General features: G+C 43.4%; 1 protein-coding gene across 1 annotated transcript in view; it reads left to right on the top strand.

Moving 5' to 3' along the window:
- The window catches only part of cdadc1 (cytidine and dCMP deaminase domain containing 1), a 29,650-nt gene extending 18,562 nt beyond the window's left edge, over positions 1–11,088 (top strand). Inside the window, exons 9-12 of the mRNA XM_084314795.1 lie at positions 1,123–1,292; positions 2,546–2,735; positions 6,558–6,606; positions 7,659–11,088. Coding sequence (XP_084170921.1) covers positions 1,123–1,292; positions 2,546–2,735; positions 6,558–6,606; positions 7,659–7,750 — 501 coding nt within the window. The 3' untranslated portion in view covers positions 7,751–11,088. The remainder of the gene's footprint in view (positions 1–1,122; positions 1,293–2,545; positions 2,736–6,557; positions 6,607–7,658) is intronic.
- Positions 11,089–11,810: the final 722 nt, after the last annotated feature.

Below are 11,810 nucleotides of genomic sequence, written 5' to 3' on the forward strand. Positions count from 1 at the left end.
TAGTTACACACAGTCCTCGTATCTCTCCTAGTTACACAGTCCTCGTATCCCTCCTAGTTACACACAGTCCTCGTATCTCTCCTAGTTACACACAGTCCTCATATCTCTCCTAGTTACACACAGTCCGCATATCTCTCCTAGTTACACACAGTCCTCGTATCCCTCCTAGTTACACACAGTCCTCATATCTCTCCTAGTTACACACAGTCCTCATATCTCTCCTAGTTACACACAGTCCTCGTATCCCTCCTAGTTACACACAGTCCTCGTATCTCTCCTAGTTACACACAGTCCTCGTATCCCTCCTAGTTACACACAGTCCTCATATCCCTCCTAGTTACACACAGTCCTCATATCCCTCCTAGTTACACAGTCCTCATATCCCTCCTAGTTACACACAGTCCTCATATCTCTCCTAGTTACACACAGTCCTCATATCCCTCCTAGTTACACACAGTCCTCATATCTCTCCTAGTTACACACAGTCCTCATATCTCTCCTAGTTACACACAGTCCTCATATCTCTCCTAGTTACACACAGTCCTCATATCTCTCCTAGTTACACACAGTCCTCGTATATCTCCTAGTTACACACAGTCCTCATATCTCTCCTAGTTACACACAGTCCTCATATATCTCTTAGTTACACACAGTCCTCATATCTCTCCTAGTTACACACAGTCCTCATATCTCTCCTAGTTACACAGTCCTCATATCTCTCCTATTTACACAGTCCTCGTATCCCTTCTAGTTACACACAGTCCTCGTATCCCTCCTAGTTACAGTCCTCATATCCCTCCTAGTTACACACAGTCCTCATATCCCTCCTAGTTACACACAGTCCTCATATCTCTCCTAGTTACACACAGTCCTCATATCTCTCCTAGTTACACATTCCTCATATCTCTCCTAGTTACACACAGTCCTCATATCCCTCCTAGTTACACACAGTCCTCATATCCCTCCTAGTTACACACAGTCCTCATATCCCCCCTAGTTACACACAGTCCTCATATCTCTCCTAGTTAAACACAGTCCTCATATCCCTCCTAGTTACACACATCCTGATGGATTAACTGACAGAGTGGTGATATATTTTCTCTGTATCGCTCGTTGTTCCAGGCCGGCTGCGACGGTACAGGACGGTTGTACCTGGTGGGTTGTGGGTACAACGCCTACCCAGCGGGCTCCCAGTACGCAGAGTACCCTCAGATGGACAACAAGCAGCAGGACAGACAGAGACGCAAATACAGATACATCGTCCACGCGGAGCAGAACGCCCTGACATTCAGGTAATACTGATAATTAGGGATGTCCTATATTATCGGCCGATATTGGCTTTAAAATGTAATATCGGATATGATCGGTATTGGTCTAAAAAAAGAATAATTTTTTTTTTTTATACATTATTACATTATTATTATACATATACATTTATTTAACCTTTATTTACCCAGGCAAGCAAGTAAGAACAAGTTCTTATTTTATTTATTGTCAAAAGTATGTATAATGTTGTGTTAATTCCACGACAAGATATGTAATGTTAATTACCTGAAATTATATCGCATATATCGGTTGATATCGGTATCGGAAATTAAGAGTTGGACAATATCGGGATATCGGTAAAAAAGCCAATATCGAACATCCCTACTGATAATATAGCCCTGACATTCAGCTAATACTGATAATATAGAGCAGAACGCCCTGACATTCAGCTAATACTGTGATAATATAGAGCAGAACGCCCTGACATTCAGCTAATACTGATAGTATAGAGCAGAACGCCCTGACATTCAGCTAATACTGATAATATAGAGCAGAACGCCCTGACATTCAGCTAATACTGATAATATAGAGCAGAACGTCCTGACATTCAGCTAATACTGATAATATAGAGCAGAACGCCTTGACATTCAGCTAATGCTGATAATATAGAGCAGAACGCCCTGACATTCAGCTAAAATAGAGCAGAACGCCCTGACATTCAGAACGCCCTGACATTCAGCTAATACTGATAATATAGAGCAGAACGCCCTGACATTCAGCTAATACTGATAATATAGAGCAGAACGCCCTGACATTCAGCTAATACTGATAATATAGAGCAGAACGCCCTGACATTCAGCTAATACTGATAATATAGAGCAGAACGCCCTGACATTCAGCTAATACTGATAATATAGAGCAGAACGCCTTGACATTCAGCTAATACTGATAATATAGAGCAGAACGCCTTGACATTCAGCTAATACTGATAATATAGAGCAGAACGCCCTGACATTCAGCTAAAATAGAGCAGAACGCCCTGACATTCAGATAATACTGATAATATAGAGCAGAACGCCCTGACATTCAGCTAATACTGATAATATAGAGCAGAACGCCCTGACATTCAGCTAATACTGATAATATAGAGCAGAACGCCCTGACATTCAGCTAATACTGATCATATAGAGCAGAACACCCTGACATTCAGCTAATACTGATAATATAGAGCAGAACAGAGATAGATAGACGGATACTGACGACACCACGGCTGTTCCAGGAGCTCTGACATCAAGACGGAAGAGTCCACCCTGCTGTTTGTGACCAAGTGTCCCTGTGACGAGTGCGTCCCCCTGATCAGGGGGGCCGGCGTCTCGCACATCTACACCACAGACCTGGACAGCGGCAAGGACAAGGGAGACATATCCTACCTGAGGTTCGGCAGCTTGAAGGGAGTCCACAGGTTCATAGTGAGTATCTGACAGGGTTCGCACAAGGTCCCTGAAGTGCTTAAAGTGCTTGATTTTATAAGTCCAGGCCTGGAATTCCTTGAAAACAGCCCATTTATTTTAACAAGGTGCTTAAAAAGTCCTTGAAATTCAAATCAACCATTCGCATTGAAAGTTTTGTTCATCCATGGTGAAATTGTTCTGAATCAAGAAATTAAATGTTTGTATTTAAAGTGTAACTAATTGGGGAGCTCCAGTAGCTCACCACGTACCGCGAGTGCTATTTCAGCGCCGTGGACAACCGTGCTCGTCACGGATCTGGGGCTGAGCGCGTTCGAATCCCGGACGGCAGCCGTGCCTTTCCCAGAGTGTCTTCCCCCCCATCTGAACCCTTTCAGCCTGCTTCTCTCGGTCGAACTTGACCAAGTATGAATGCGATGAAAAAGCGATAAACGCTAAAAGAACCAGCTGACTGGTCAAAGTTAAAAAAAAAAAAAAAAGTGTAACTAATTGTCGGAAATTGGTTTTAAGCCATAAATATTGGATCAGATTTGTTTTTCTATAAAAACAGCATTTAAAAGTGAATTGTATCCTTTTAAATGCCCGTTTTCAATGAAAAAATAGTGCTTGGAAAAGTCCTTGAATTTCACTTTACAATGTCTGTGGGAACCCTGATCTGAGGTGAAGGGAGTCCACAGGTTACAATAGAATTGAATAGAAATACGTTAATCATCCTGAGGGAAATATGGCACTACAAATCGCTCACAGTAAACATTTAGGTAGATAAAACAAAGTCACGCCTAAGAATAAAGAATAAAATAAGCCTAAGAATAAAATAATAATAATAAAATACGGTCCGGGATTCACATTTCCTATGTTATGTATACATTCCAATATAAAATATACAGTACAAAATATGTTGCGACTTGCGAGTCAAATCAGGATGACCTAATTAAATCGAGCAGGAAATGGTTGGACCTGAATGAGAGCAATCCGCCAATATGGTATTTAGAGACACAGACACATTGATACTAACTACTATTACTATAATACAATGCTAGACACTGAAAAAAGCCATTTATAATGCATGTCACCTTTAACATAGATGGAGATGAAGAAATAACAGTTTATTTTTTATTTCTTATAGCGTGATGTTGGAGGTAGCTATCCAACCATAACGTAATGCTGGAGGTAGCTACAGTCTCAAACCATAACGTAATGCTGGAGGTAGCTATCCAACCATAACGTAATGCTGGAGGTAGCTACAGTCTCCAACCATAACATAATGCTGGAGGTAGCTACAGTCTCCAACCATAACGTAATGCTGGAGGTAGCTACAGTCTCCAGCCATAACATAATGCTGGAGGTAGCTACAGTCTCCAGCCATAACATAATGCTGGAGGTAGCTACAGTCTCCAGCCATAACTTAATGTTGGAGGTAGCTACAGTCTCCAACCATAACATAATGCTGGAGGTAGCTACAGTCTCCAGCCATAACGTAATGCTGGAGGTAGCTACAGTCTCCAGCCATAACTTAATGTTGGAGGTAGCTACAGTCTCCAACCATAACATAATGCTGGAGGTAGCTACAGTCTCCAGCCATAACGTAATGCTGGAGGTAGCTACAGTCTCCAGCCATAACTTAATGCTGGAGGTAGCTACAGTCTCCAACCATAACGTAATGCTGGAGGTAGCTACAGTCTCCAACCATAACGTAATGCTGGAGGTAGCTACAGTCTCCAGTCATAACGTAATGCTGGAGGTAGCTACAGTCTCCAGTCATAACATAATGCTGGAGGTAGCTACAGTCTCCAACCATAACGTAATGCTGGAGGTAGCTACAGTCTCCAGTCATAACGTAATGCTGGAGGTAGCTACAGTCTCCAGTCATAACGTAATGTTGGAGGTAGCTACAGTCTCCAGTCATAACATAATGCTGGAGGTAGCTACAGTCTCCAGTCATAACATAATGCTGGAGGTAGCTACAGTCTCCAGTCATAACGTAATGTTGGAGGTGGCTATCCAACCATAACATAATGCTGGAGGTAGCTACAGTCTCCAACCATAACGTAATGCTGGAGGTAGCTACAGTCTCCAGTCATAACATAATGCTGGAGGTAGCTACAGTCTCCAGTCATAACATAATGCTGGAGGTAGCTACAGTCTCCAGTCATAACGTAATGTTGGAGGTGGCTATCCAACCATAACATAATGCTGGAGGTAGCTACAGTCTCCAACCATAACGTAATGCTGGAGGTAGCTACAGTCTCCAGTCATAACATAATGCTGGAGGTAGCTACAGTCTCCAACCATAATGTAATGCTGGAGGTAGCTACAGTCTCCAACCATAACGTAATACTGGAGGTAGCTACAGTCTCCAACCATAACATAATGCTGGAGGTAGCTACAGTCTCCAGTCATAACATAATGCTGGAGGTAGCTACAGTCTCCAACCATAACGTAATGCTGGAGGTAGCTACAGTCTCCAGTCATAACATAATGCTGGAGGTAGCTACAGTCTCCAGTCATAACGTAATGCTGGAGGTAGCTACAGTCTCCAGTCATAACGTAATGCTGGAGGTAGCTACAGTCTCCAACCATAACATAAAGCTGGAGGTAGCTACAGTCTCCAGCCATAACGTAATGCTGGAGGTAGCTACAGTCTCCAGTCATAACATAATGCTGGAGGTAGCTACAGTCTCCAGTCATAACGTAATGCTGGAGGTAGCTACAGTCTCCAGTCATAACGTAATGCTGGAGGTAGCTACAGTCTCCAACCATAACGTGATGCTGGAGGTAGCTACAGTCTCCAGTCATAACATAATGCTGGAGGTAGCTACAGTCTCCAGTCATAACATAATGCTGGAGGTAGCTACAGTCTCCAGTCATAACATAATGCTGGAGGTAGCTACAGTCTCCAGTCATAACGTAATGCTGGAGGTAGCTACAGTCTCCAACCATAACGTAATGCTGGAGGTAGCTACAGTCTCCAACCATAACGTAATGCTGGAGGTAGCTACAGTCTCCAACCATAACGTAATGCTGGAGGTAGCTACAGTCTCCAACCATAACGTAATGCTGGAGGTAGCTACAGTCTCCAGTCATAACATAATGCTGGAGGTAGCTACAGTCTCCAACCATAACGTAATGCTGGAGGTAGCTACAGTCTCCAGTCATAACATAATGTTGGAGGTAGCTACAGTCTCCAACCATAACGTAATGCTGGAGGTAGCTACAGTCTCCAACCATAACGTAATGCTGGAGGTAGCTACAATCTCCAGCCATAACGTAATGCTGGAGGTAGCTACAGTCTCCAACCATAACATAATGCTGGAGGTAGCTACAGTCTCCAGCCATAACGTAATGCTGGAGGTAGCTATCCAACCATAACATAATGCTGGAGGTAGCTACAATCTCCAGCCATAACGTAATGCTGGAGGTAGCTACAGTCTCCAACCATAACATAATGCTGGAGGTAGCTACAGTCTCCAACCATAACATAATGCTGGAGGTAGCTACAGTCTCCAACCATAACATAATGCTGGAGGTAGCTACAGTCTCCAGCCATAACGTAATGCTGGAGGTAGCTACAGTATCCAACCATAACATAATGCTGGAGGTAGCTACAGTATCCAACCATAACATAATGCTGGAGGTAGCTATCCAACCATAACTTAATGCTGGAGGTAGCTATCCAACCTTAACGTAACTATCCAACCATAGGTGGATGGCAACTGAGCAACTTTCCTGTCAGAAATGTCCTCTCTGTAGGGAGGGTTGTTGAAGGTGTGGAGCTGCACCTAAACATGAACCCTTATCCAGTGTCTTTGTCTCTCTCCACAGTGGCAGAAATCCCCTCCTACTGGTTCTGCGCCGGCCTCCTATCTCGCCAGTGAGTTCTCCTCCTTACTCCTACTGTATAACAATGTACACGTAACAACTGGCAGGGAGGGACAGACACGGGTTGATATGATATGGGACATCAAGTAGATACCAGACCTGTGTTGAAATTAGGGATGCACCGATCCGATATTGATATTGACTAAATGGTCCCGATGACTAAAATAGCTGGATCGGGTATCGGTAAAAAAAAATTATATATCGGATTTAATATCGGATATAATCGGATATAATGATAAATAAAATAAGAAATAACATTTATATATCTATGTGTTAATTTGTTACATTTAGTTTCACTAAGTTAGGAAAGTAATGTTTTAAGTCGAGCCTGATGTTGCCTTGCACAAAAGAATGATCCCAGTCTCTTCCACACAGTGAGGCATAGAGTTTATTAATTGAACAATGGGTATCGGATCGGTACTCTGTATCGGCCGATACCCAAAGCCCAGGTATCTGTATCGGGACTGAAAAAGTCGGATCGGTGCATCCCTAGTTGAAATGTAACCTTAGATAGTGATAGTTACTATGTTAGCTTCATGAGTCCAAAGTCATTTTACCCTGGAATGAGGTTAGCGCCCCAGATGTTACTACTGTCTCCTTCGATGGCAGACACTCTGATTCTAACAGATGTTACTGTTATTGTCTTCTCAGACAGACTGATTCTAACAGATGTTATTGTCTTCTCAGACAGACTGATTCTAACAGATGTTACTGTTATTGTCTTCTCAGACAGACTGATTCTAACATATGTTACTGTTATTGTCTCCTCAGACAGACTGATTCTAACAGATGTTACTGTTATTGTCTCCTCAGACAGACTGATTCTAACAGATGTTTTTATTGTCTCCTCAGACAGACTGATTCTAACAGATGTTACTGTTGTCTCCTCAGACAGACTGATTCTAACGGATGTTATTATTGTCTCCTCAGACAGACTGATTCTAACAGATGTTACTGTTGTCTCCTCAGACAGACTGATTCTAACAGATGTTACTGTTGTCTCCTCAGACAGACTGATTCTAACAGATGTTACTGTCTCCTCAGACGGCTGTGTGAAGCACGGCAGACCTGCTGACCGGGACACCCAGTGCAATAAGAGGCTCCGCCCCAACAGACCTGCTGAGCATGCTCAGTGAAGTCTGGGTTTTAACCCTTTGTGGCACAGATATTACGATTACAACTCGCTCGAGTGCACCGGATTACTCCCTGGATGAATACATTTCTTTTTAATCTCAAATATAATCAGATTACGGTCATCTAGACGGGTGAAACTATTTCTTTTTAGATTGTAATGAGAAGATGGAATGAGCAGTGAGTTCTTATCCATGGTACTTCTCAAGTACCGGTCGATGCTAGGATCTGAAGACAAAGGAACGGATCCCAAATCAGTGTTCACTGGACGCCTCACCTTTTGAGTTTAACTTTTTCTTTTACACCTATTTTTAGGGCTCTTCCCAGAATGCTTCCTACTAGCCCTGCTGGACTACTTGATCTGAAAACCACGTGATGAAACCTGAGTCCCATTGTACCAAGCTATACCTTTTTAGGGCCCTTCCTAGTGCACCTTCCAGGGCCCCTACCAAAGGCATGCTAGCCCTGCTGGATACTTGGGGAAGATGGAAACCAAGTTCCATTTCAAGAAGGAATTGTACCAAACTGTCCTTTTTTAGGCTCCCAGGACCCCTGCTGAGGCAGGTACTAGCCCCAGTACCTGATGATGTGAACCATAGGATGGAAGCATGGAGGACCAATGGATGCACTGATCCAATACTGGTATCAGATACCCCATCCAGCTGAGCCGGTATCAGCCCGGTATCGGCTGCAGATGGTCCGATCCACAACAGATCGGTTCCAGACACGCCGTGCTGCTTCAGTAAGCGGCGCATGAAGGAGAAGAAACACTGTGCCCAGCTTCCCTGAACGGATTCAGCTTTCAGTGTTTAGCAACAAGTCACGTCTCTCTCCTTCCCGCTCCTGTGCGTCTATTGAGCACCAACCTAGGAATGGCTTTTAGCTTTTGAGTTTCTAAAACATTAGCTTCTTAGCTAGCTATCTAAGAAAGCCGCTGCAATTACAGTTTTTTAGATTGCAAGGTGAAATATAGCTACAGTACCATTGTGGCTCTTTGAGGTGAAATAGACCCACCATTGTGGCTCTTCGAGGTGAAATAGAGCCACCATTGTGGCTCTTCAACTAACACTTCTCCAGGAGCTATAGATCCATGTTCACCTTGATTGTTCCAAACAGTGAGTGCAGGAAAGGGAGCATGGCAGATTCTAGCCGCTAGCATTTCAACACTAGTCTGTCAATCAAAGTCATTTGGGAGGGACTAATCTCTTGAACTGGCCAGTCTTAAGGCACCACAGATCCCATAATCCTGGTTACGCAATAAGTATTGGCTGTTACTTTTATGTATATATTGATAATGTATGAAAATGTCTTGCTTGGGTTGGTTTATTGTTTTTAGATTGGTCATAATGATGCATGTGGTATGCAGTTGTTTTAAAAGATTAGACATTATTATAATAATATAATATTTACTAAAATATCAGATTGGTATTGATATCGGCAGATACCCAAAACTAGGTATCGGTATCAGGACTAAAAAAGTCGGGCATCCCTATGGAGGACTGTGTCTCTATGTTCCAGTCCGTTTGGTACTGAATCTAAGGGCTTAAGAGTGGAGAGATGTACTGTATGATACACATGGGCTCTGAATCTCTTTATTACTGAGCATAGGAATGCCAGGAGTTCGTCTTGGCAGCGGAGAGACACGGAGCACGACGGAACCGACGCAGTCTCACCGAACTAATGCTGCGCAGAGATATAGGACTTCACAGAACTGTCATTAAGCTGTGATCTAAATGCTTCTCCTTCACCAAAGCCTCTGGTCAAAGGTTTACTTAGAACAAAGATGCAGGACTTGAGAGAGGAAAGAGAAGGAGCTCAGACAACCTTTATTCAAAACCCAACGTCTGACGCTGTTTATTCAAAACCCAACGTCTGACGCTGTTTATTCAAAACCCAACGTCTGACGCCGTTTAAAACCACTAACAAGTGACTCAGTACCAGGAGAGATGATGGTGATGGTCCTGACTCCATTCAGAACCACTAATGAAGGAGCTCCTGCGGAAAGAAGAGAGAAGGAAGAGAGTGATACTGTTAGACGACAGGACTGAGGAGTGAAAGAGAGAGAAGGAAGAGAGTGAGACTGTTAGACGGCAGGACTGAGGAGTGAAAGAGAGAGAAGGAAGAGAGTGAGACTGTTAGACGACAGGACTGACGAGTGAAAGAAGAGAGTGAGACTGTTAGACAACAGGACTGAGGAGTGAAAGAAGAGAGTGAGACTGTTAGACAACAGGACTCAGGAGTGAAAGAAGAGAGTGAGACTGTTAGACGACAGGACTGAGGAGTGAAAGAAGAGAGTGAGACTGTTAGACGACAGGACTGAGGAGTGAAAGAAGAGAGTGAGACTGTTAGACAACAGGACTGATGAGTGAAAGAAGAGAGTGAGACTGTTAGACAACAGGACTGAGGAGTGAAAGAAGAGAGTGAGACTGTTAAGACAACAGGACTGAGGAGTGAAAGAAGAGAGTGAGACTGTTAGACGACAGGACTGAGGAGTGAAAGAAGAGAGTGAGACTGTTAGACAACAGGACTGAGGAGTGAAAGAAGAGAGTGAGACTGTTAGACGACAGGACTGAGGAGTGAAAGAAGAGAGTGAGACTGTTAGACGACAGGACTGAGGAGTGAAAGAAGAGGGAAGGAAGAGAGTGAGACTGACAGGACTGACGTCTCTTCTTCACGTCTCTTCCTCGGTTTAGTTTAAGTGCCCCTTTTAAAACTCTAACCTTTGGACCCATTGATGCAGGTCAGACGTACAAACATGTTTATCAGTGGAAAGAGATGTTCTGTATTTAAGAATGGTACGTGAAAAGTACAATATAATGTAGATATTTTTATGTAATTTAAAGAGGTTCTATTTAAACGGTAAATGATGTGTGATGTAATCATGTTTGTGTGTGAGAATGACTAGGTAATGTTGTTCATTGAAGCAGATGTTTTGAAGCATTAAGTCTAGAGGTTCAGTAACCTCAGTAATATATAGTTTTTAAGCAATCAGGTTTCCGTCCACGTAACCTTTACAAAAAATAATTATGGTATTTCCATAATTAAAAAATAAATGATGGAATTACCATCAATATCATGGTTTGGATGGGCAATGGTTTTGGAAGTCGTTAAAATATTTTCTTAATAATTACAATTTTTAAAAGTAATTCATAATTTTGTCTCAAAAATATATTTTCCTTGTTTTACCGGCACCTACACTGTGTAGTCGTGTATTGAGAGGGGACCCTATTAACTGTTACACCGCTGAACGGCATGCTGGGTACAGCTCGCTAGCTAGCCAGGTAGCATGACAGTCTGCTAACAGCTGGGAGAACAGAAAAGAAAGATGAAGAAAGAGAGACCAGATATGTTACATGGTAGCAACGTTTTGTACATTTGCCATGTTGTTTCACTAAGTTCACACATTTCATGCATCGATGATGTAACTTTCATAATGAATGCTTTTGTTCCTGGAAATAACGTTAGCCTGCTGTTACTCCTAGCTAGTTGGCTGCTGTTAGCCTGCTGTTACTCCTAGCTAGCTGGCTGCCGTTAGCCTGCTGTTACTCCTAGCTAGCTGGCTGCCGTTGGCCTGCTGTTACTCCTAGCTAGTTGGCTGCTGTTAGCCTGCTGTTACTCCTAGCTAGCTGGCTGCTGTTACTCCTAGCTAGCTGGCTGCTGTTACTCCTAGCTAGCTGGCTGCCGTTGGCCTGCTGTTACTCCTAGCTAGCTGGCTGCTGTTACTCCTAGCTAGCTGGCTGCTGTTAGCCTGCTGTTACTCCTAGCTAGCTGGCTGCTGTTACTCCTAGCTAGCTGGCTGCTGTTAGCCTGCTGTTACTCCTAGCTAGCTGGCTGCTGTTAGCCTGCTGTTACTCCTAGCTAGCTGGCTGCTGTTAGCCTGCAGTTACTCCTAGCTAGCTGGCTGCTGTTACTCCTAGCTAGCTGGCTGCTGTTAGCCTGCTGTTACTCCTAGCTAGCTGGCTGCTGTTAGCCTGCTGTTACGCCTAGCTAGCTGCTGTTAGCCTGCTGTTACTCCTAGCTGCGTGATTTTTTTCGTAGCCGCAGTTTGCGAAGACGCTCTCTGAT

This window comes from Notolepis coatsorum (genome assembly GCF_963971535.1).
Source record: "Notolepis coatsorum genome assembly, chromosome: 1".
Lineage (NCBI taxonomy): Eukaryota > Metazoa > Chordata > Actinopteri > Aulopiformes > Paralepididae > Notolepis > Notolepis coatsorum.